At 48.6% G+C, this 27,330-nt stretch overlaps 1 protein-coding gene across 2 annotated transcripts in view; it reads left to right on the top strand.

Moving 5' to 3' along the window:
- LOC146772768 (rho guanine nucleotide exchange factor 11-like) overlaps nucleotides 1-27,330 on the top strand; it is a 319,232-nt gene that overhangs the window by 229,359 nt on the left and 62,543 nt on the right. For both annotated transcript variants that reach the window (XM_085639976.1, XM_085639975.1), the window contains exon 11: nucleotides 4,279-4,366. In XM_085639976.1, the coding sequence (XP_085496102.1) occupies nucleotides 4,279-4,366 (88 nt within the window). The remainder of the gene's footprint in view (nucleotides 1-4,278; nucleotides 4,367-27,330) is intronic.

The following is a 27,330-nucleotide window of genomic DNA, read 5'->3' as shown; positions in this document are numbered from 1 at the left end:
CGGCGTGGTGGGCGATTTGGTCCACCAAGACCAATCTGGCTTTATACCCCATCGCAACACGGCTCTTAATCTGCGACGCTTGCACGGGGTGCTCGCGCGTGTCCCGTTTGTGCGGGAGCCGGCCATCTTGGCGTCCTTAGACGCCACCATGGCGTTTGACACGCTTGAATGGCCATACATCTGGGCGATGCTGGCGAAATTTGGATTTGGACCGGGATTCATTAGCTGGGTCAAATTGTTGTATTCGGGCCCATTGGCGCAGGTGGTGGTGAATGGGCGGTTCTCGGCCCCATTCGCGCTGGGGCGGGGCACGCGTCAGGGTTGCCCCTTGTCGCCGCTCCTGTTTGCACTGGCCTTGGAGCCCTTGGCGGAGTGGCTACGGTGGCACCCTTCTATCCGTGGTCTCCGCTGGACCCCCGAGCATGAGGACCGCGTGTCCCTCTACGCAGATGACATCCTTTTGTATCTTGCCTCCCCGCGTAAATCGCTGATTGTCCTGGTTGATGTTTTGCGCTCCTTCGGTCGTAACTCAGGCCTTGTCATCAACTGGGCGAAATCCTGCGTATATGTGCTTTCCGGGGAGGCTCCGGCCCTACCACGGGACTGCCCGATCCAGATTGCCTCCCAGGGGTTCCGGTACCTGGGTATATATATTACTCTAGACCCGGAGGCCCGCTACGAGCGGAACTTGCTACCCCCCCTCCAGCGCTTGAAGGAGGACGTTGCGCGTTGGCGGCGTCTTCCGCTTTCGCCGCTTGGCCGAGCGGCCTTGTTTAAGATGATGTCCTTGCCGCGCTTTCTGTACGCCCTCCAGAACACTATGGACTTGGTTCCGGCGCGCTACTTCCGTGAGGTGGAGGGCCTACAGCGGCGCCTGTTCTGGGACGGGAGGCCGCGTATTGCTCTGGCTAAATTGACGCTCCCGTGGTACGATGGGGGGGTCGCCCTCCCGGACATTAAACGGTATTACTGGGCCTCCCAGCTAGCTGCAATTAATCATGGCCTATACGGGCCCGCCTTGAACCCGGCATTTGAAATGGACAAGATGCTCCTGCCCGGTGGCGATTACAATCGAGCGCTCTACTCTGGCGCACCCGACTCCCGTCTGACGGGACCGACGCGTGTCATGGTGCGTGTCTGGCACGCGGCTAATGCAGCTATGGGGTGGAAGGACCGTTTGACCCGGGCGTCACCGCTATATGCGTCTGAGAGGTTGGGCTCCCTGTGGACATCGAAGGGCTTCGAGAAGTGGGACACGATCGGAATCAGCAAGGTGGGAGATCTCTGGACGAGGGGGGATTCAAAACTTTTGAGACGCTGCAGACGGAGTTTCAGCTGCAAGGCAGTGAGTACTTTCGGTACTTGCAAGTCCGCCACGCGCTGGGCTCCGTCTTCCCGGATGTCGCGTCCATTCCGGAGTCTTCCCCCCTGGAGGACAGAGTGCTGGATGGCCATGTCCCAGACAGCACGATCTCCCTTATATATAAAAAACTGATCAACGACAGATCGTGCCTGCTGACTAGTCTCCGCGAGGCCTGGGTTGCCGACGGGCTGGAACTGGACGACGAGGACTGGATTTCCGCGGTGGCCTCTCCGAAGGAGGTGGCCATCCCGGCTCGCCTTCGCTTCGTCCAGCTTAAGATCCTCCACCGGGTTTACGTGACGGGGCCAAGGCTTCTACGTATGGGCTTTGCTGGTGACGGATTGTGTAAGCGTGGCTGTGGTGCTTTGGCAACTTTCATGCATATACTGTGGGAGTGCCCGAAGGTGGAGCGATTCTGGCGTGGTGTGCATGAGGTCCTGCGTGTGGTTACGCGTGTCGCGCTGTTGCCTGAAGCGAGGAGATGCTTGCTGAATGTGTGGGAACCAAATGACTATTCGGTCCCGCAGACGCGGTGGGTGACTCTGGGATACATGATAGCTAAGCGTGACATTGCTCAACTGTGGGGATCCCAGAGGCCCCCGGCGGTGTTGGCCTGGAAAGAACATATGGATTGGTGTATGTTTCGTGAAAAGGTAGTGTATGTGGCGAGGGGTAAGCCTGGGGCGTGGGTGAAAATCTGGGGCCCCTGGAACGCCTACTGCGGGGGTATTTGTGAGCCGCCACTGCTACCGGCTGCCTCGCCAGCTCCGTCCCCCTAGCCGACCCCCCTCCCTCAGCCGTGGGCACGTGGTTCCCCAGTCCCTGATCTACTCCCATTCCCCCCTTCAGAGTTTTGCTGCTGGTTGGGATCCCCCACTTACGGAGCACGTGCCGTCACTTTGGATTGCGGGTTGCCTTGCGGGTGTGGTTTTTTGTGTTGTTCTGTTTTGATAAAAGGAAACCGTATTGTGGGCTTGGAGTTATGCGGCCTGCGCTATTGATATCCCCTGATTAACCAATCTGCACCGCCAAGAGACACTTACTGTATGTATGTCATATGCTTTTGCCACTCTAGCGGCCGGCCGGATGGTTGTAGGCCCATACCTGTAACTTTTTCAAAATGCAATAAACGGTTTCAAAAAAAAAAAAAAAAAGAAATGAATTACACAATTTAAAACCTATTTTCAATTAAAGAAACTAAGAGTATTTAACAACTAGTTATAAAGTAACATTTATTTACTTCACACACTGTACCCCTATTACAATAAAACCCACACACAAAAAATAGACAAATACACTAATTAAACGTAAATTAATCAATTAATATTAATGATCAACCGATTTTTAATTAATTAAACAAAACTTACTTCCCACCCTTTACCCCACAAACCCCACACCCACACCTAAAATTGATTACAGAAATTCCATTTTAATTTTTAATTAATTAATCAATATTAATTAACAAATAATTATTAATAATTAAACATAAATTACATCCCACCCTTTACCCTTATAAACCCCACAACCCACACCTAAAAAAAATAACACTATTCGCATAATTATTTATCAATGAATTAGTTATTTTAAATTAACAACTTATTAATTAATTAAACGTAAATTACTTCCCACCCTATACTCCTATAAACCCAGCAACCCGCACCTAAAATTAATAAGACAATTTGCATAATCAATTTTCAATAAAATAATTAATATAAATTAACAACTAATTATTAATTAATCAAACATAAATTACATTCCACCCTTTACCCCTATAAACCCCACAACCTGCCCCTAAAACAAATCACACAATCACCATAATTATCAATTAATTAATAGTATTTAACAACCAAATAATATTTAATTATAAATAAATTACTTCCCACAATTAACGCTATAAAATCTAAATTAAATAAATGAAAAATTAATGATTCATTTATTATAATTAAATTACTTCCCACCCTATTCCCCTATAAACCTACAACCAGCTACGGAGCAAGAAATGAAGAATGAAATTAAAATAAAATTCATAACTACTACAAATTTAACACATATAATTAAACATAAACAATACTTGTACACAAAACATGCATTACATACATTTAAAATATAAACTAAAATACATAACACTTCTTAAAAAATCAATATTTAAACATCTATATTTTTTCAAACAATATTAATGACCTATATTTTTTAAAACTATATTTCTTACCTTAAATTTGATATTATTGACCACAATATTCTTGCTGTCGATATTTCTGAATCACAATATTTACAAATCGATTTTTGTGTAAGTCGACATTCCCAACTCAATATTCTGTCTCAGGACCCTTGTTAGTATTTAATTATGATCTAATAATATAAAATGTACAATATTTTATGTATATTACTTTTAAGAATGGAAAACCTTCAGAATAAAGTGTTATGTGATAGGAAAAGAACAAGTTGGTAAATGAGCCTCAGTTGGATAAAATCTGATGACTCATTCGGAAAACAAATATTTCATTTTTATTTCACTGGCTTGGCTCCCGCCGCCTTTTGGCTGTTGTTTCAGAACCTTTCGGTATTTGCTCTATAAAATGTGATACTTCAGCCTGGAGGGCATCATTGCTTTTATGTACAGTGAAACATTGTAAAAATATGAGTGTTTGACTGTAATTAGGAATTTGCTAACTTTTCCATCTGCTGAGAAAAGGATTTAGCAAGTATGCAATATTATTTCTTCATTTTGTTTTTCAAATTAGTGGTACCTTTAAAAGTTACTTTCCATAGATTTCATAACTGGTACTTATGTAAACTATTGTCTTTATTTGTGGCAAGTTGGTATATAAATAGTTAGGAATTCCGTCATTGTTGTGTCTATTACCTTTCAGTTTCTGCCATGGTGGTTTACTGTATAGTCTTCATTTGTTTTTCAGATAAGAAAGCCTTTTACATCATTTCCACATTCGAGTATGTACCACAGATCTATGAGCTAGTGGCACGCACTTCTCTGGGGAGAAACAGGTAAGAATTTCAGCTGACACCTTAATACGCGAACAGTGAAGCAACAGGACTCTTCCTAAGGTCCATATTTTGTAGAGGCTCCAAAGTACCCTGATGAATATAGTCAGTGATTCCTCATACCGGCTGGAACAGCTTGCATATATAACTGTTTTGTACAGGGATAGCCAGAAGGAGAAGTCTAAAAAAAGTTCTGATCTCTGAGACTGTTGCGCTTCTCCAGACAACCTGTGTAGAGTCCTCAATGCCACTCTTCTAAGGATAATGTGAAATGACTGGTCCAGTTCTAATGTTACCAGCAGTCATTTCCGCAGTATTTAGATCTTGTCTGAACAGTTTGAGGAATAACCATCAGAGGTTCTGCTGTGATTCCCTTATATCACTTGATACATTTGTAATGCTTTCGAGAGAAAATAAATAGTTATTAGCATGTATCCTTCACAAAGCTTTGCCAACATTTTTGACGCAACCCAGTTGGTCTGTTCTAGGAGCGCTGGTCATCAATCACTTTAAAAAGAAAATTCTACTTTTCTTATTTTTGTGGCCTTTTTGTGACTGTCCTTTTCCTTTAATTTTATTTGTATATCCGTCTTGCATCCTATGGTGACATATTTTACTTTTGAAGCTGGTTTTTGCCATATGTATTACCGTTAGAACCTAGGTTTTCTGGAGACCACAATTCTTTGAAGGCCTTAAAGTGCCTAAAATACCTCAGGACACTACACTGATTATACAGTTAGTGATTCACGCTAACTGTTATGGCAAATTGTACATTGATGCATAGTAATTTGAGATATCATAACAATGATGAGGGTTACAGCAGATTAGCATCAGCCATAGCCTGCACTTTGGTCTCACAGACTAACCATTTATTCGAAACATTAATAAGGATAGAAGAGGGGAGCCAAGCAGACACAGAACCCCTATCGTGTTTCAGAACCCACAGTGGAAGAGCAGGTTGGAGTTTTATGATGAGGATGAGTAATATGACCAACTCATCTTAGTGGCATCCCAAGGAGATGAGGATGTATGGAAGGACTTAGACACCAAATCTCCTGAGCACAGGTCTGTCTCCATCCATTCTCTGCCAGCCCAACTGGATGACTTTTTTCTGTACGATGCTGTCATTAAAAGGAGAGTAGACACTTAAAAGTACAGCTAGAAAAAGACAGGCCCTGGAGTGTTTCCTCCCAGAAATACTGATATCACTGAAGAAAGATCAGTTTCTGCCCCTGCTACCTTGAATCATGAACCAGAGGAAATAAGCATTTAACAAGTCAGCTTCCTCTGAAGTAGTAAGAACAAGGGTAGAGAAGAAATATAAACCCTCTAGAAAGACTTACTAGACAACAAGCAATGAGCTTGCAGACTGCACTGCGAGGAAAAGGGCTAATGCTACAGCATCCAAAGTACCAGTCCCAGAGAAGAAAAATAAGCTGTTTGAGATGGAAGGAAGAAAGATGAGGCATTCAGAAGCCACACAGTGACGCACCACACATTCTAGTGCTATTAACTGTAGAAGGAAAAGAAAGAACTGATGCAACATGTCCAAAAACAATACAAATGCAATACAAGCAGGAAAGACCATCTTAAATTCCAGCCTCAAGTCAGCCCTTGAAGCTGCTAAAGCAATCAGCAGACCGATGTGCATGGACACTACACTAAGAATACGTGCCTTACTAATAGTATCCAGCTTTAAACAAGAAGTCCACATTTCTTTGATAATTATGTCTTTTACAGGGGAAAGCCGCATGGAGCTGCAGTTGATGACTCTCTCCAGCAGATACAAAAATACAATCATATGGAAAAAGCAGTGGGCCCCTACAATTCAGGGGGTCTTACAGTAGGAGCACTCCTCCTACCAGGAGAGCAATTGAAAGAGGGAATTTGCAGACCATTCTACAACCAACACAGTGCTCCCAAGGGGTGAGTGTGTAGAGACCTAGTACTGCATGGCCATACCCATTGGCGTGGAGTCACTTCTTTTGAGTCACGGCCTTTGGTGATGGCAGACCATAAGTGGATCAGCCACAGACAGCAAGTGACTCGCAAAGAGAAGCCCTCAGCATCAAACACATTTAGGGAGTAGACTGGGAGGTTTGCTCCTGGAATTGAGGAACATCACCTATCACAAATGGGTGCGAACGTCTTAAAACACAGTTACTGCCTAGAGTTAGGAATGATAACATCAGATGTCAAGCCAAACAGGAGAGCTTGCAAAGGAGAGGAAATGACACTGTTAAAAACAGGAAATACACAACCTCATACAGAAGGACGCAGTAGGGCAGGTGCCAAAAGAGTAACAAACCTAATGACTGTACTCTCTCTGCTTCCTCATCCCCAAACAAAATTTAATATTGAGACCCATCATAGACCTGAGATTACAGAAGACATTAATCAGACACAAAATCTCAAGACATATTCACTGTAGAAAGCCGTCCCATTGCTAAAAGAAGAGGATTACATAGCAACTGTAGACCTCAAGGGGCACATACAAGGGGCGCCTTGATGCCTTCGGGTTAGTTTGTGCGATATAAATTGCCGTTCATTCATTCATTCATTCATACTTGCACACCCTGATGAACTTCAAGCACAAAAAATCCCTCACGTTTTTGGTACACAATTCACATTACTAATTCAGAGTTTTACCCTTTAGGATAAAGTCAGCACCAAGTGTGTTTGCAAAATGTCTTGCAGAAGTAGCAGCTCACTTGAGAAAGCAGGAGATACAAGCGTACCCCTACCGATTCAATTGGATGGTAAAAGGCAAACTCGCAAGACCTTCAGAACAGTATACAAATAATGATGGAAGTAGTAGACATACGGAGTTTTTAAGCGAACAATGAGAAGTCTTCACCACTCCCTATGACTAAAATGGATAGCTGGGGCAGATTCAGTTGCGATAAAGGCATGCCTGGTTCAAAAGAGCGTGCAGTCATTGACATAGCAGGTTTGCCACTACAGGAGGAGACCATCTGAGATTGTGAACCTGAAATTGCTGAGAATGATGACTTCAAGCATTAAATGAATCCCACCTGCCAGACTCCATAGGACACTCAACCAAGAAAGGCTGCTGAGCCAATGGTTACAATCAGTGGGGGACTGGGAGGATCTTGTGCAAAAGTAAATATAGTAATGGATAGCAGAAAACATCACAAGAGGCAGGCCACTCAAAATACCCACTTCTCTAGGTCACCATCACAACAGTCTCACCCTACACTGGGTGGGTGCATGCAGGAGAATAAAAAAATCAGGGGCTAATGGAACCCACAGAAAGCTGAAAAACTCAATCAAATATTAGAACTCACAACAGACTTCTTGACTTGAAGGCCTTTCACAAACATATCAGAGAGATAGTAGTACAGATCCAAACAGACAACCCAACACAAATATTCTTCGTGGACAAACAGGGGAGGGTGGGTGGTTGGGGGGGGGGGTGTCAGGAAGGCCTTCCATGATGTGTGCTATGCAAACTAGCACAGGAGATCTGAATATGGACACTCCAAAAAAAAGATATCACTGACAGCGATACACATGCTGGGGTAGAAAACCATGGACGCAGACAGATGAGGCAGACAGAAGGTATCTCGCAGGAGTGGGAACTAGATCAGGGAGAGGTACAAAGAATCTTAAAAAAATGGGGGGCGCTACACATAGACCAGTTACCTACAAAAATAGAAAATGCCAAGACTTTGCATTGTGTCCAAGTACCCACATGAAATCTAGCTTATGCTTCAATTAAGGTATGCCTAAGAGCGATAGAAGCATATGCACTGGTGAATTGCACGCTTACATGTAACGTCATAAAGGAATGGTACTTCCCACCGTCAAAGATGGGGCAACAAATAAGGACAGGTATGGACCCAGTAATTCTGTGGCGGAATAGTTTCAAAACTATTTTACAGATAAGTACATATATCATTCTTTTCATAATCTCATGTTATCCACCCTTGATCAGTAAACCTGTCCAATTGCTCTTCAAATAGATGTACCTGAAATGTATTGTTTATTGTTGCTACTTCTTTTCTGGATGAGGTCATTTCTTTCTCTAATTTGTTTTGCTTTTGTCACTCCTCTTGAATTTTGTTGGATTTTGCAGCTTAGAGAGTAATGTGAAAGGGCCATTTTATATTGCACTCTCTTGCTTAACTGTTAATACAAATATGAATTTAATGGAACAAATAAAAAGTACCATTTGCGTATAGGATAGAATTAGTGGTTCTATTAATCTGGATTTAAGAGTTTTTAATTCATGTTTCAAACTTTTCAAGCATTTTTGGACAAACTTTGTGCATTGTTGGCCGCCTTCTGGTATGCAGAAAATAAGGGGCCGATTCCAATCCTGGAAAAAGGCTGTACGAATTGTTGTACGGAAGCGTTTTCTCCGTACGACTCGTACCCGGTAAACTTTCCTTACAACTTAGGAAGTACGATTCGTACAGAAAACCTCTTTCCGTACGAATCGTACAAAAAACCGTACGGGTAAAAAAAAAATAAGATTCCGATCTGGAACAGCCTGTACGCGACGTCCGGACGTATTTAAGCAGCTGTCTCCGGCCACGCAAGAACGATTCGTCCCTACGGCTCTTTTGTTACGGGAGTCAAAAACAGCCGTAAAAGCAGAGTCCTACAAACGGAGCCCCGGTACGCGACGTACACGCCATGAACCCCATCGTACGTGTCATCCCGGTCCTCTTAGCCTACGACCTGGTGCTCCGAAACCGACGCACACGCAGCAGAAGGTGAGAACAACACCCAGGGGCTGGGGGGGGGGGTGAGGGGCAGGAAACATACCCCATACCCAAAGCCAAACCTATAATATGGAGCCCATACATTACCACCAGGGTCTGGTCACTTGGGGGGGCGTGTCCAGCAACCCCTGCGTACCGCAACAACGGAAGTGTACGTGTACGGTGCGTTGCACACATACCCGTATGGCACCAGTACAATAGTGATACAGGGCGTATACACGCAATGAATGCGGGGGTACGGTGCGTTTCACACGTACAGGTACGGCACCAGTACAATAGTGATACGGGGCATACACACGCAATGAATGCGGGGGTACAGTGCGTTTCACACGTACTGGTACAGCACCAGTACAAAAGTGATATGGGGCGTACACACGCAATGAATGCGGGGGTACGGTGCGTTTCACACGTACAGGTATGGCACCAGTACAATAGTGATACGGGGCGTACACATGCAATGAATGCGGGGGTACGGTGCGTTTCACACGTACAGGTACGGCACCAGTACAATAGTGATACGGGGCGTACATACGCAATGAATGCGGGGGTATGGTGCGTTTCACACGTACCCGTACAGCACCAGTACAATAGTGATACGGGGCGTACACACGCAATGAATGCGGGGGTACGGTGCGTTTCACACGTACCCATACGGCAGCAGTACATTTGGGATACGAGGTGTACACACGCAATGAATGCGGGGGTACGGTGCGTTTCACACGTACCTGTACGGCACCAGTACATTTGGGATATGAGGCGTACACACGCCACAAATGTGGGGTTACGGTCTGGCCCTGCATGTTTCCTTCATATTGGTGTGTGTGTAGGTCCAGGCCAGCAGTGTACGGCTCCAAGGGGGTGGGTGTGTGATTGCAGAGGATTCCCAGCAGTGGCCAGCCATATGGGGGTGGCTGTAGATCAATACCAGCAGTGTCCAGACATGTAGGGGTGGCTGTAGAGGACTCCCAGCAGTGGTCAGCCATATAGGGGTGGCTGTAGATGAATACCCGTAGTCTCCAGCCATATGGGGGTGGCTGCAGATGAATATCAGCAGTGGACAAAACATATAGGGGTGGGTGCAGATGAATACCAGCAGTGTCCAGACATATGGGGGTGGGTGCAGAGGACTCCCAGCAGTGGACAGAGACATGGGGGTGGGTGCATATGACTACCAGCAGTGGCCTGCAATATGAGGGGTGGGTGCAGAGGACTCCCAGCAGTGGACAGAGACATGGGGGTGGGTGCAAAGGACTCCCAGCAGTGGACATAGACATGGGGGTGGGTGCAGAGGACTCCCAGCAGTGGACAGAGACATGGGGTGGGTGCATATGACTACCAGCAGTGGACTGCAATATGAGGGGTGGGTGCAGAGGACTCCCAGCAGTGGACAGAGACATGGGGGTGGGTGCAAAGGACTCCCAGCAGTGGACAGAGACATGGGGGTGGGTGCAGAGGACTCCCAGCAGTGGACAGAGACATGGGGGTGGGTGCATATGACTACCAGCAGTGGCCTGCAATATGAGGGGTGGGTGCAGAGGACTCCCAGCAGTAGACAGAGACATGGGGGTGGGTGCACAGGACTCCCAGCAGTGGACAGAGACATGGGGGTGGGTGCAGAGGACTCCCAGAAGTGGACAGAGACATGGGGGTGGGTGCATATGACTACCAGCAGTGGCCTGCAATATGAGGGGTGGGTGCAGAGGACTACCAGCAGTGGACAGAGACATGGTGGTGGGTGCAGAGGACTCCCAGCAGTGGACAGAGACATGGGGGTGGGTGCATATGACTACCAGCAGTGGCCTGCAATATGAGGGTTGGGTGCAGAGGACTCCCAGCAGTGGACAGAGACATGGGGGTGGGTGCAGAGGACTCCCAGCAGTGGACAGAGACATGGGGGTGGGTGCAGAGGACTCCCAGCAGTGGATAGAGACATAGGGGTGGGTGCATATGACTACCAGCAGTGGCCTGCAATATGAGGGGTGGGTGCAGAGGACTCCCAGCAGTAGACAGAGACATGGGGTGGGTGCAGAGGACTCCCAGCAGTGGACAGAGACATGGGGGTGGGTGCAGAGGACTCCCAGCAGTGGACAGAGATATGGGGGGGTGTACCTCATTATCAAATGACCACACCTACATGGTGGTATGGACGCATTCCTAACTTTGGACTATGATGATAGTGCTATAACAACACATCACTGACAGCAGTGTCCCACTCCCAGGAGGATGGATGTCTTTCACCCACTGCATGACACACCACATTTGGGTGTGAGGACAAATAACACATGCATACCCACCCATGGCGGATGCAGCACAATACACACCCTGATACCATGCCACAAGACTGTATAGTCATGTAACTGCCTACAAAACTAAGATAGCCAAAGGGAACACACACTGTCACGCACATCCCATGAGTGATAGGAATGTCCAGGTGCTGGTCCAGCCACCAAGATGTTGTCTCTCATGGAAGGAATAGGGTGGAATTCCCCTAGATACAATACCCACAATTGTGAGTCAGGTGCCCAAATACCCTGCATAACAAGCACCATTTGTGTGGTAGGCCGTGATTACACACATGCATAGTGCTGAAAAGGGTGAATTTGTCCCTGAAGGCCTTTCTACATACTCAAAACACAAGTACAGTGACTAGCAAGGATGGCACAGACGATTCAGCAGGAGACATCGGTGAGCAGGCATGGCCATTGTTGAAGGGATCCGTCACCAACAAAGGAAATGTTGACACAGGTCAGCACAACAATTGTGCAACTGTTTGCAGGGAAGATGTCAGGTGCCACAGAGGAAGGAACACTCCTTGGGACAATGTCTCAAAACAAAATGAACACACACTACCAATGATTCTTTGCAGAGACATTGTGATGGCACACAGATACCATGGTCCACCTCATGACCATCATACAAAAACATTTCTCAGAACCCTAACACATTACCAGAACACCAACTCCAGGAGCCTCATCACCAACATCAAGTACCTGAAATGCAATAGTGTTGAAAGTAAAACAAGAGGCTTTAGTCAGTACAAAAAAAACAATTCAACAAATAGACTATTTACACAGGCCAATGGCCAGTCCATATGTAAAGTCCAAGAGGGGACGTAGGGGACCGCGTCTACCCCTAGCTTGCCTGCACAAATGAACCTCCAGGTTTGTCGAACGGTGGTGGGGCATCATCGGGGGCAGTACCAGGCACCGCAGGGACAGGAGGGGGAAGGGTATATGTGGTGGGTACAGGGGTGGACGTCTCCACCACAGGGGGTGGGTCAGCGCCGAAGGTGGAGGCGAGCTCGGCGCTGCACACCGCTGCAAGTATGTCCAGCACAACCCTTGCACCTGAGGATTCCCCAGGGTCAAGGGAGGGTGTGGTGGGCGAGGGATGGGGTGCAGCGCTCTTGGGGGAGCGGGTCGATGTGGTGGGGGACTCAACTCCCGTGCCCGGGGACTTCCTCGCCTGCTTGTGGGGTGGTGGCTCAGCGGGGCGAGGTCCAGCTCAGCCAGAAAGAGCTGCTTGGGTGAGCATTTGGCAGAGGAGCCAAGGGGAGTGGTTTTGGAGGGACAGGGTTGTGAGGACTGCGGACTGTGACTGTGGCTGCGTGTATGTCGTCTGTCCTCAGACGCTGTGGGTGTGCCTACATCCCCCTAAGTGTGCGTGCCAGGAGGTGTGCGCTTCGCCTTACTTGCGGGTGTGCTGCCTGTGTCTGGTGGGGTGCGTGCTCGTGACTGTCTGGGTGTGCGTTGGACAGGTATGTGAGAGGGAAGTGTGGATGGGTCCGGGGTAGGGGGGGGACGGAGCGCTTCAGGAGAGTAACTGCTGCCGTCAGGGAAGAGTCCATGGACCACAGAATCTTGCGTTGGTCACACATCGTTGCTGACATGCCCGCCATGAATGAAACCATCTGTGTGAGCAGTGTAGTGTGGCCATGGAGGACAGTCAGGACCGATGCCTGCCCAACCTGCAACTGCTGCAGTATGTCCACAGACTCTTAACTGAGGGCAGCAGGGGTGACAGGGGCAGGGGGTGCGGTGCCGGGGCCGAAGGAGACATGGTGGGCCTCTGCACGGACAGAAGGAACGGGAGCAACTGGGAGGGCGGAGATGGTAACGGAGGAGGCGGGGACAGATGTGGGGCTGCTGCCAGGTGGTGTAGCAGCCTCCGCCTCCTCGAGGAAGTCAGCGTCGTAGGTGGTATAGCCTCCAGACAGGTCCTCGGACTGACTCCCCTCACCCTCCGTGCCACTGGCTCCCTCAGACTCGACAGCAATGGTGGCACTGTCGCTGGGTCTCTCCTCCAGGTCCGTGCAGGTGTCTCCATCTGTTGGGGATGATGGTGCTGTGGGCAAGGAGAAGAAACCGAAATGCATCAGTCACCTGTATACATCTGACGCATGAGCACACAAACAATAGGTCCCAGTGCATATCAGGCAATGCATCATGAGTAACAGCTAGATTACTCCGCACATATGTAAGCCCTGTACTGCCCAGTTGGTAGCCCCACTATGCCACTTGGATACAAGGAAAAAAAGAACACACCAGGCCACAACTTGAATGAGAAATACACTGAGAAGCTAGTGTCTGTGAACAGGTGAGCACAGCAATACAATGAAGTCATGGCACCTCTTGTTTACCCTGAAAGAAACAGTAGTGGTGCACCCAAGGTCAACTAACACACCTCAATACTCAAGGTGTCACCACACTCAGAGACCTATAAGTACTTTGGAACACAAAACGAAAAAATGTTGGTACCTTGGGACTCACAATACTTTACACAATCAACATGTATTGAATGTGGCAATTCGCCATTTCGTGAAAAGAACACTAATGTGCCTGCATGAAAGATGTCTCCCAAGGAAGTGCACACAAAACGACATTTACACTGTCATTGAAGAAGCTGGCACCTTTTTCAAAGAAGCCACTGTTAGAAATAAATGGTGTTGCAGAAAGTACATATACATGGGCCCACGGAGGTCTTGGTGTCTTGACACTCGTTAGTTTGTATCACCAACAACAAAGGAGTTTCACAAAATCAAGACCACTGTGGGAACATGTATATGGAGAATCTGCAACACCATTTAATTCTAACAGTGGCTTCTTTGAAAAGGTGCCAGCGTGTTCTATGAAAGTGGAAATGTTGTTTGGTGTGCACTTCCTTGGGAGACATCTTTCATGCAGGCACATTAGTGTTCTTAACACAAATCATCAAATTACCACATTTAAAACATGAAGAACTGTTGACAAGTGCTGTGAGTGCCAAGGTACAATTTGTTTTGACTAACAACTTGAATTATGTCAGTTGTCACATGGCCATCCATTACCTGATGACACAGTTGGCTACACATATGACCTACTGCCTGTCATGTGGAGTGGCACACATGTCCAAACCCAGGACAATGCAAAAGCTAATGGGCCTGCAATTGGGTTGTAAAAAAGCATAGCTGTACTGTGGAGACACCCTCGTGGCAAGCCAGAATGTCCACACAGATGTCAGCACACAAAGACCAAACTGCGTTGCATCTGAACCACACACAGGTGCCAAAAATGTATGAGCAGAAATCATGTTTTTAAAAAAATGACACAGGCTGCAAAGCACGAACATTAAGCACTGGCCACCATCACAGGGGCACTGCACGGCGATTCTTTGTACAGCCAATTCCCACAGGTCAGAGCTGGCAAGGAAAAATCAGGGGTGCCCATGTAGGCCTCTCCCGCACAACCCCCCCATACCTGAGTCAATGTGATTGATACACATCAAGAAGTGACACCTCTTAATCAGGGTTACCACTGTGCAGCATCAACTTGACACAACATCACCTCGTGGGGCTCGCAACACATATTTGTGACAAACAACCATCAACAGATTGTTGTGAAAAGCCACACAGGCACTGCCCAGTGTGAGTATGCACAAGCCAAATGGTGTATCCCTGTCCAGTGGACACATGTAGCACACATTGGAAAAATACAAACTAGGCCAGGGAACAATGCCACAGTGGCAGACCTATGCTGAACCCACAGAGAATGTGCACAGTGTTGGATGACACACATGATTAGGAGGCCAGGGTGTCTCAGGGGACTGTAGTGGGCACACTGCTCCGTGTTACTGGAATGAGCTGACTCTACCATGAGCAACTGTCATGGCACTATGCATATCTCCCACTCATGCACATCATGTCTGAGGCTACAACATTGGTCATGCATGCTGCAAGGGTGTTCAGTTGAAACCTCACACTCCTATGTTGAGACTCATCATCAGTGCCAACAAATATGGACCCCCAACATAGTGAACAGGTCATGGCATAGGCAAGGTACCAACACAAGTGACAGACCACCCTCCCACATGATGCGGAAAGCAATGTGCACTTTGATTTTCTAGCACCCTAGATGACCATGTGCAAATGTGATTACACACAGACCAGGGGACACATGTCAAGGAGGGGAAGGGATGAAAAAGAGCACCAGGTGACATTGGGGAACAGAAAATGCACTGCACGTATAAACTCTGGGAGTGTATCCAGGCTACAGAGCACTTCCAAAAGCTGGTGACACATAACACAACAAACAGCCATGTACCTATCCCCTCCTTGCTGCAGTCTCTCCTGTTACTGCCTATCGAGGTCAGGGAAGACCACCACCAGGACACGGATCATGTGGGCGGTCAGGCGTCGGCGCCCGCCGTGGGGGCGAGGAGGGTCGATCCCCAGCTGGACCCGGGCGATCCACTGGGTCCATCACCGGATATCCTGCCACCTTTTTCTGACCAGTGGTAGGCGCCGACTACGATCCCCCGCCGATCTCACGGCCCTGACGATGTCCCGCCAGATCAACATCTTCTCGTAGGCAGTTACCTGTCAGGATGACAAAGTGAGACAACATCACTACACCTGCTCCATGTCCCAGAGACACACATTTGAACATCTTTGATATGTTGAACAGGGCATAGGATGCTGACAGGAATTGCATCATTCTCAATGAGAAATTGGCCTGTGTGCAAGCCCCAATGCACTACATGGCATTGAAAGTCAACAGGTGGCATAAAGGGTGCGACACACTCACTGATCATGGCACACACTGTGCAGCACATGCAACAGCAGGCGAAGGACAGCACGTGCCAAGCAGTCACATGTCCCACTCCACTGACGCACCCTCAGCAGACTAGACAGACACACCCAGGCACAGATCACTCGCCTGTCAGTGACAACAGCGGATACAACCCTCACTCTGCACATGTGCCACTTGCCTGTGGGGAGTCACAGGTGTCGTGCTAGCTCTGCAAGTCAGACACACAGCACGGCTTACTTGTCACATCAGATGGGTAGAGCTGTTGCCTCCTCCATGAAGCTGTGGTGCAACACTCCACATAGACACTCACCCACATGACAAGGAACATTCACACACATTAATGTCCATGAGGTCGTACACATCATTTGGACACTCTCACCACAGGTCCACTCAACTCATACACATCTGTAGGTACAGTCACCTGTCATACCGGGGGGAGCACTGAATCACCTCAGGACAATAGGAAAAAAAGTCACCAAGGATTTGCCAGGCTGAATGTGTCATGCACTATGCAGTGAATGTCACAGTAAGCACAATGCAAGTGAGGAGTGCACACAGGAACTACATGATGCTCTGCATGAGAGACATAAGCATGTCCCCCGCCTGGGACCCACTCTAAACAACATTGCATGTCTGTCACACCTGGACACAATGCCAGAAGTGACAGTCACACAACTGGTGCACAGTCAAAGGTAGTGTTTTACACCGCTTATGGCAACATTACAACAGTGATACGATTCTAACCGACACTATGGGTACGATGCGTACACACGCAATGAATGCAGGTGTAGCTTCGTTTCACATAGCATGTCTGTTCCTCCTGGACACAATATTGACAGTCACACAACAGGTGCATAGGCAAAGGTAGTGGAGTCAGCACTCACCTGCTCCCTTGGTCTCCCATACAGCTTGAGGTACTGTGGGAGGAGGCAGTCCAGCAACGCCTCATTCTCCTCTAGGGTGAATGGCTGGGCCCTCTCCAAAGTACGCAACATGGTCCAGAGGAAGCAGAGACAGCAGCAGTGTGGTCGACTCGAAAGTTGTGCAGGCAAGTGCCCTCTCATGGGTTCTGGCTGCCTTATATCTGTCTTGCTGAGGGGCATTCATTTAGAGGAGTACATAGTGATTGGTCAGACTCATTCGCATCGTACGCTTACTCCAATCCCTTTAAACATACACCAATGACATGCATTCGCATCGTTCAAATTTTAAGCATCATGTCAAGTCAACAACCACTTTGCAACATTGTATTTTTTTGCCAACTGACTGTTCCAGGACACCTGATGGACACATTGCAACTGAAAACTCTGTATCCATGACAACCAGCATGCATTTTGGGCCTAAAACTTGTCCCCTATGTGTCCCCTATGTAATTTTGAAATCCACACACATGTACGGTGCATTTCACAGTACAATAGTGATACGGGGCGTACACACGCAATGAAAGCGGGGGTACGGTGCGTTTCACATGTACAGGTACGGCACCAGTACAATAGTGATACGGGGCGTACACACGCAATGAATTCAGGGGTACGGTGCGTTTCACACGTACCCGTACGGCACCAGTACAATAGTGATACAGGGCGTACACACGCAATGAATGCGGGGGTACGGTGCGTTTCACACGTACAGGTAAGACACCAGTACGATAGTGATACTGGGCGTACACACGCAATGAATGCAGGGGTACGGTGCGTTTCACTCGTACCCGTACCGCACCAGTACAATAGTGATACGGGGAGTACACACGCAATGAATGCGGGGGTACGGTGCGTTTCACATGTACAGGTACGGCACCAGTACGATAGTGATAGGGGGTGTACACACACAATGAATGCGGGGATACGGTGCGTTTCACACGTACCCGTACGGCACCAGTACAATAGTGATACGGGGCGTAGACACGCAATGAATGCGGGGGTACGGTGCGTTTTACACGTACAGGTACGGCACTAGTACAATAGTGATACGGGGCATACACACGCAATGAATGCGGGGGTACGGTGTGTTTCACATGCTTACAATGGTGATACGAGGCATACACACGCCAGGAATGGAGGGCTGCGAGTCGCACAAGGATGTCCATCAAGTACTTGTCATTGCATACTTTCATCTGCAGGCCCTAGGTGTGGCAGCCAGTGATATTGCACAGGTCATCTCATCTAGTTGCACCATTGATGTGTGATGACCTGTGGACACATGTCATGTGTGATTGGGTACTATGTGGCACACATCACCTTGCCACTTGCCACATGTGTGTCTGTAGTCCAACTGTGTCATGCACAGCAGCAGTGGGATGGCACAGTCATCAATACCCGCACCTGTCTCCTGATGCCAGGACAATACTCTGTTTGTCCTGTGTGTTGCGGTATCTTTGGCTCTTACGGCATCTCCTGACCCACTTATTTACATGATGTTTCCATGTAGGTGACTCTGGATATCCCAACATGCCATGGCTACTGACACCTCTCCGCAACCCAAGAACAGCTGCAGATCACCGTTACAACAATGCACACGGGCAGACCAGGCGAGTGATTGAGAGGACGTTTGGCCTCCTGAAGAGCCGATTCCGGTGCCTTAACCAGACAGGCGGGTCCCTCCCATATGCACCGGAGAAGGTCTGCAAAATCTTCATTGTGTGCTGCATTCTGCACAACATGGCAGTTGAGAAGGTAGTGCCACTCATCCTGGATCCGGATGAGCAGGAACATCCACCCGTGGAGGATCAAGGGCTTGGTCACGAGGCAAGTGATGAGGAGGAGGAGGAGGAGGAGGAGGATGATATCCGGAGTCAGCTCAAACGCAACTTCTTCTCATAATGGTGAGTCACTGGGTATGAGTGTGCAAGCTTGTAGCATTGAGTGGCATGTGTTGCAATGTGTGTGTCCTAACAACAAACAAAATGATGCGACGGAACAGATCAAACAGATATTTCTTTCATAACATGAAGGATACCATAAATTACTCCTTCACAAACAATTACTTATATGTTGAAATAAATCATCCATTAATTATACCATTGTTCGGACACAGTTTCGCTCGATAAATCTCTTTTTATCCACATATCAAGACGATTTCAAATATTCATCTCATACAAAATTGAATAAGCAACAATCCATTATTCAAAAAAACAAAAAAACACATACAAAACAAAGGACATTTAGTCACTTCCTTATTCCCCTACAACAAATATATATATAATGGATGCAACCATTATTATCATAAGCATTCCATAGCATTAGAGTCGCCCCATGGGACAGTACTGGGGAGAGGAAAACGGTATTAGCCCCCAATCTAATTTATTGGTACTGTCTCTATCTCAATTTGAAAAAAAGGGTTTAAATTCTTCCGGGGCTCTTAATACAAAACAATAGTCGACGCGTTTCAGCCCAACTTGCTTGGGGGCCTCATCAGGACTAGGGTCTATAAGGATATATCTCCTGGCACAATATCTAAAATATAAACACAAACACATATTACAATATATACACCTATCTATATATGTACATCAATTATATACAAAGTTTAAATGATATGTAGAACCTCTCTGAGGGTGGCAGTATAAAGCAGTTCACAATACACACCAATTGTGAGGGTCACTTCATAAATAGAAAGAAACTACCACCAAAAAAGGGGGGATGTGATGACACCCGTGCAGTAAAAAGTCAACTTTATCAGGAAAGCTACTAAAAAACCAGAATTAGGCCAGCCAAACACACGTGTGTAATCACCAGATACGTAAAAACGCCGTTTACAAAGTACATAAAAGTTACCAAAATCCGCAGCAATTCCTAAAGTTTCTTTGAAGAGCAGCCAATAAACTACGACGAGAACACAAATCTAAATGGAAAATGGGGGACTAAATCAGATCTCAATATCTAAATGCCATACCCAATATGTATGAAGGGCGCGTTACACGAATGAGAACCCAAGTCTTACCAATTCTACAAACGCAGCCACAGTCAGTACACTGTGTGCGGGGCCAATGTCTCCTTTCGTCGTGTGAAAGTCCATTCGTCTATTACTATCTAATAAGGAAAAAACGATGAAGAGTTATAAGTATTGCGCGCCAGACGAAAAAATCTGGCCTTTCAAAGTTCTAAAATACGGCCGGAGACTGCGATGCAAGTCATACCTTGCATCCTATGTGAAATCTCGTAGTCAATGGAAAAGGCGTGCTGTCTCTCACTGGAATGCAGCTCTCCGTGCGGTTCCCGATTGGAATCCCGTGGTCGGAGGACGCGGAAGTAAAAATACTAGCGTTGGTCAAAATGGAAAGCGGACTGGCAGGACGTCAATACGTGCGCTGACGTGTGTGTGTCCAGCTGCATGAATGCAAAGTGACTTTGATGTGTGTTCTGATGTGTCACTCGAGTGATGATGTCATGCCACACAGTTTTGCGGAGAGACTTTCTTTGAAATTTGCATGTGTCCAACATTGTTCATGTTTCGTAACTGACCATGTGTACGGCGAGAATTGTTTTAGGTGACTTCTTGTGTGTCTGTCATTCCCAGGTTTTATGCGCCTGTTGTCTGCTTGTGTCATCGTTGTCCTCCTGCTATTCCTCATGAGGATTGCAACGTGTGCTGAATCAGCGTTCCATGCACGGACATGTGGAGATGTCAGTTTGGGTAAGGATTGCAGCAAGGCTTTTTGGTGGTGGTACGGGTTGGGAATGTGTGGGCACTGCTTCTGTGCATGTTGTGGTACCATGCATACATGTCTTCTCACCATGGAGCATATAACATGTAGCATCACTCCCATGACATGATAGTCACCCTTCTTGACAGTCATCTGTAGTGGAGTGTGGAGTCTGATGAAGGCATCAATGTGTGTAAACCTTGCCTCTGAAACATTGCGGATGCTACGGGTGGACATAGTGTGGGACATCACAACAACAGGCTCTATGGGGAATTACAGCCTCTCCGTGTCCAGCAGGATGTGTTTGGCTCATCCCCTTAACTTGTGTGCCAGTTCATTGGGATTTACAACATCCGTGTTGTGAAGGGGGTGTCCAGCGTATGTCCCACATGTTATGTCAACTGACCTGTGAGTCTATTCATATGGATGCATTTCCCTTTGTGTGAGTTTGTGTAATAAAGGTGTTCACCACAATCCAAAGTGCCTCATCTCTGTCACTGCAGATCTCTTGCCAGTTTGCATGCGTCATCTATGGCATAATTGTCAAAGATTGAGCATATGAGTGTATGTGTACTTGAGCAACATGCATGCAGTTCTTCATGGCTAATAATCTCTATTGTGCATGAAGTACCTGGTTGTGTATGTATTTGTGTAGGTTGCTCCCCACAACGGGACGTCAACGCCTGCTGATGGTGTGTCTCCTATGCGCAGCTCCGCATTTTGTTGCCTGATCCTGTGGCCGTCATTTTTGGTGATTGTTCATACATTTTCTCGGAGTGACCCATGAGTAACCTGACACTCCTTCCTTTACATACACCTGTTGCACTGTGCCTTTCTGACCTCCTTGTCTTTGTGTGCTACTTTTTGCCTAGTTTCTCAACCCTTCCGCCTGCTGCTGCCTCACCTGCGGCACCGCCCCATCGAGTGCCCTGATTCTGCATCCCACACACCTCCAAAATGCTTCTCCCTTCCCCCCTCCACCCATCCTTAATGCAGCCAGCAGCTTGTCTGTGCCACTGTTGCGCCAACGCCGTGCCAAAGGCAGGACCGTCTGCGCCTGCAACGTGCACAGTGCACGACCCTCTGGTCCTTGGATGACCCATGTCACACAACAGGCTCATGCTGCAGCCACCCTCCAAGCAATGTCCACCAGACAATCAACCGCCTGCTATCAGGCAACCCCTAAGCGCACACACGACAGCTTCGCATGCTGAGTGTGCAACTCCAACTGCCTACACAGCACTGCCCCGCCTACCAGACCCTGTCAGAACAACCAGGTCATAGCCTCCTACTCCACACCCGCTCCGTCCACCAGCACGCCATTGGACTCTGTTACCTCCTCAACACAGCAGCCCCACACATCACTTTCATGACAGTAACCTGGATAAAAGCATCCTCAGCACACAACTTCTTCATTGCCATCTCAGACGGATACATGATCACCCGCAGGGACGGCACCAACAATCCCGGAGGATGAATTGCAATTTATTCACAAGTACACCCTCAGAGTCACAAATCCGGTTTTGCACCAACCCCCTGGCAACCCTCAGAGTAACACTCATCTACAGATGTCCAGGCCTACATCCACAATTCCGCTAAGCCATCAACACGTACATCTGCACGCACCCCCTCACCTCCACAGGCTACATGTGGCTGGGGGCCAGTAAATTCTTGCTGGAGGAGAACCACACCACCATCCATTATTGGTCCATCAACATTTGCATCCACGTCTCCGACAAGCAACACACTGCCCCACACCCCGCTACCGATCCCCTAAAGATGCTTGATGTAAGTCACCACAGACATGCTGTGTGGGACACTCGAACCAACACCACCGCCACACCCTGCAACCTCACACACTGGATCAGCAACTGATCCAACAATCTTGCCACATTGATGGACTTTCCTGTGAAGCACAACAACTGTTAAGCCACCTGGGACAAGGCAGACCTACTGGACTCATACAGATCTAGCCAGACTCTTGTGCAAACCTTGCAACACAAAGAACCATCAGTTACCTTACAGCCCTGGAAAACGCTGAGGGCTGAGGCACCAAAACACACGACATCAAGGAGCTCATCAGCATTGTGAGTGAACTGACAGCAGCTCTCCTTCCAAAAGACACCCCACCCTTGCAAGGCAGATCAAATCCCTTGCAATTTTCTACCACTGCAAGCTCATCGACATACACAACAGCCTTGGCACACAGAGGCAGACAGCACTATTATCCGTGGGACAAACCCCCCTCAGGTTCTGGACTCCCATCAGCAGCAAATACACCACCTGGCTCATGTGCACCATCCACTCTGGCTCTCCATCAGGCCCCTTCCCACACAACATCTCAACCACATCATTCCCCATCCTTGAAGCCCACGTCCAGCACGTCATGAATGTCTCCTTTGAGTTTGCCACATTCCATGGGAGCTGGAGGCATGCAGAGACCCAGGCCCTTCTTAAACAACGGACAGCAGTACCGCAGGATCTCCTGGAACATCACCCTGCTTCCCTACCCAGCAAATGTCATCAGGAAGACACTCAACGAGCAACTGACAAACTTCCTCCACTCAAACAGCTCCAGGCAACCGGCACCAGACCATCTTCCACAGTAATCACACCACGGCAAACGTCATCATTGCCACCAACGACAACTTTGCCCTGCTCAACAATGGTGAGACCACCCCCCTTGACCTCTCAACGGCATTCTACACCATGTGCTACCACACTGTCAGCTCACACATCTCCAACACTGGTATCCAGAGGAGGGCCCAGGATTAAATCAACAAGTAGCTCACCAGCAAGGCCCAGGGAGTCGGCCTCCACCCTTCAGCATGTAGTACACTGGGGTCATCTGGCCCATGCCCCAGGGCTCATCTCTCAACGTGACGATCTTCAATGTCTCCATGACCCCCCTCTCCACCATCACATGCGCACACGACCTCATCATCATCTCGTATGCCATTGACGCCCAGCTGCTCCTCACCCTCAACAAAGACCCAGCCATTGCCAGATCCAACCTTCAAGAAGGCATGAGATCCGATAACGAATGGCTGAACATCAGCCACCTGAGGCTGGACTTGGACAGGACTGAGGTCATCATCTGAGGATTGTCAACTTATGGCTGGGTCAACTTCTTGTGTCCCACCGGCCTGGGCACCGCACCATCACCCAGTGGCCACGCACGCAAGCTGGTGTTCATCATGGACTCATCTCTCACAATTACCATGCAACTCAACACCATCTGTACCTCATGCTGCAACACCCTCCGCATGCTGCAAATGATCCACAGATAGATCCACTCCAAGGCAAGACAGACCGTCGCCCAGGTCCACGACACCAGCCGGGTCAACTACAGCACCGCCCTCTACGGAGGAACAACAGCAAAACTGCAGGAGAACTTGTCCACATCCAGGGTGCATCCGCACACCTCATCTTCAACATCCCCCGCCCCAGCCACATCACTGTCCACCTGAGATAGCTACAATGGCTAACTGTCTGCTGCAGGATCACCTTCAGACTCCTCAACCACACTCAGGAGGCAGTCCACAACCCCAGACCCAAAACCGAACTTGGACGTCTGTCATCCAACACCCCGTTGGCCCAACTCCGTGCAGCCAACCTTGCCCTGGCCACCATTCATCACATCCACAGAACAACTGCATGCAGGAGATAGTTCTCCCACCATGCCAAGCAGAAATGGGACTCCCTCCCCGGGAACCTCCACATGACCCATGACCTCTACGCCTTCATGATACTCTTCCAAATTGGTGTGTCCGAGCAGTATTGCAAGCCCCCCCTCAGCAGCTTGAGGCCATCACGGGTGAGTATTGGGCTCCATGTCTGTATTTGATGATACATTGTGACCCATGTGTGTCCTCGACCGGACTCAGATCCTAGTGTATGGATAGCTGGAGTTAGTTCCACACTCAGGCATACTTTGACATATCCCCACACGTATGTTGTGGACTCATGCTAAATGACTGCAACATAAAATTTCAATTATTCTTTTTTGTATTATAGGTCGGGGCGTGATTTGTGCACGAAAAAGGTGCAATACAGGGACCATAGAATCCAAAGTTCACAGGGGGAGATGGGATCCTTGGCATTTGAAGTCAGCAGAGTCCAGACCACAGTGTTTGGCATCATTGGTCAGACCGTGACCAGCAAGTCCATGTGGCAGATAATGTCAGTCAATGATGTGATACTGTCGCACATGAAGGCCAGGTGCCAGGCCAGGTGACCTGGGAGATGTGGATGGGCCGCTGCCTCTCACGGTCTTTTCCGTGGACGACCCACCTTCCTCGGGGGACCCTCAGATGCAGGCCTTGACGATGCTTGGGACGCTCCGTCGGACGAATCCTCCTCCTCCTCCTCCTCCCTCCCTGTGGCTGGTGGTGGTCTTCGCCTGGTGGCACAGGGAGAGTTGCCCATGTTGTCGGCGATCCGACGGAGTGAATGGCTTATGTCCCTCTGCACCGCCAGGAGCTCAACGAGTCTTGCCTCCATCCGTCCTTGGTGTTCTTGTTGACTGGCGTGTTGCTCGGCCTGCTGGTTCTTCATCTCTGTGAGGGTCCCCTTTATCTCTGTGAGGGTCCCCACTACCTGGCTGAACTTCTTGGTGTCACGCCAGTATGCGTCCATGATGTGGTGTATGTGTGACATACCGGTCCCTTCAGCTGGCTGGTCAGGTTCTCGCCTCCGCCTGCCTACACTCACACCACCCCTGCCAACACGTGCCTGGGCTGCCATTGTGGGCACATCGGGTCTACGGGACCCCTGAGGGATGGCAGTGGCGGTGTTGTCTGCCTCCTCCTGGGTGCCCGGCGCACCTTCTCCCTCCTGGTCAGACTGGCTCAGTTGTTCACTGCGGGCACGGCTCCTCGGTGTCTCCTGGGATGTGGCAGGAATGGGGGTGGTGGTTGGCACAGATGTTCCTGAACCAGGTGCTGCAGGGGCTTGGACACCAGAGGGTCCAGGTCGGTCGGGGTCATCCGCGGAGTGTTGAGAGGTGTCGCTGCCGGTGGGATCAGGTTCCTCCCGAGCCTGGGACTGTGATTCTTCACCCCCACTGTTGGGGGGAGATTCATCACGTTGCCACGTGTGTGAGAGTCAGACAATGTTAATGCTGTTTCATGCAACATCCATGTTTCATACACATTCAAGTTGGCACTGTTCCTCCAGGTAGTTGTATGTGCCTAGCATTCTCCTCAATGTTCACTTGTGGATGGGTATTTTGCGGGGGACAGATTGATATGTTCTCCTGAGTCTTTGACATGTAGATTTTTGGCTTGGATGCTTCTTCGGCTATGTATTGGTCTTGTTGTGTTACATGTCCATTGTGACAGTGGGTAAATCCATTGCCTGTCCCGGGGGTGTCTGCTTGTGTAAGAGGTTTGTGTGACAGGGCCTGCTGGTGGGTGTAGTGTGATTTGGCACTGGGGCTCCCAGGTAATGTAGCTGTCCCCCCATGGAGCATGCTGCCATGACAGTGAGTGTGAGTTCCTGTCCTAGATATCTGACCTTGTTCTCTTGGTGTTTGTGTTTGCACTGGTCACAGGAGGGCCTTGTGCTGCCTACACCAGGGCCAAGTGTCAGCTATCTTGTCAGTACTTTCCCAGTCCCTGTGCATTGCGCATGGTGTATGGGTATGTACCTGGGCCATATGGGATGAGGGCAATTGTGTCTGATTTGGAGTTCAACAATGCGTTTTGTGACACCCACCCTCCCAGCATACCGGACATCCATTCTTGGGTTAGTGCTTCGTGTAGCATGGGACATAGCATGGCCTTGCTTTCTCAATGGGGCATACACATGTTAGTGGCATTAGCGTTGTTTTTGACTGTGGTTCTGGCCGGTGAGGGCTTGGGGGTAGTTGCGTGCATTTTGTGTTCTTGGGGTGTGGATGCCATTACCCCATGTTACATAAGTTGTTTGTGTACTCACCAGGCTCTGGAAGTCCTTGAAGTCCATGTACTCCCACCGACAGAAGCAGGGCCATCACCTTCTCCTCCCAGGGATGGAAATGTACTGGTCTGCGGAGCCCACCACCTCCAATGATGTTGCTCTGGGCGTAGTCATCATTCATTTTTCGCTTGACTGACCTCCGCAGATCGTACCACCTGGCTTGGCATTCAGTCCTGGTCCTTCTGATGGGTGCAACAGCATTCACCCTATCGACGATCCTCTGACACAGGCGTGATTTTTCGCCTATGCTGGTCTGTCTGACCAATGTTCCAAACAGCTGTGGCTCGACTCTGATGACTTCATTGACAAGGATCTCCAGCTCCTCCCTTGTGAACTTTGTATTCTTGTCTGTGGGCATGGTGTGGGGTGAGGGTGTGGATGGTTGTGGGTGTGTGGGTCTGAATGTGAAGGTGTGTGTCGGAATGTGAAGAGGGGGTATGTGTTAAGGAGGTTGTGTGAAGGTGTATATGTTAAGGTGAATGGGTGCAGTTGTTGGTGTGTGCTCTCTAGCTGCAGTGAGTCTGTTGCAAAGGCTCATGGTTTGTG

Source organism: Triturus cristatus, chromosome 12 (genome assembly GCF_964204655.1).
Source record: "Triturus cristatus chromosome 12, aTriCri1.1, whole genome shotgun sequence".
Classification (NCBI taxonomy): domain Eukaryota; kingdom Metazoa; phylum Chordata; class Amphibia; order Caudata; family Salamandridae; genus Triturus; species Triturus cristatus.
Note: the sequence above shows the minus strand (reverse complement) of the source record. Positions and strands in the feature narration are given on the sequence as shown.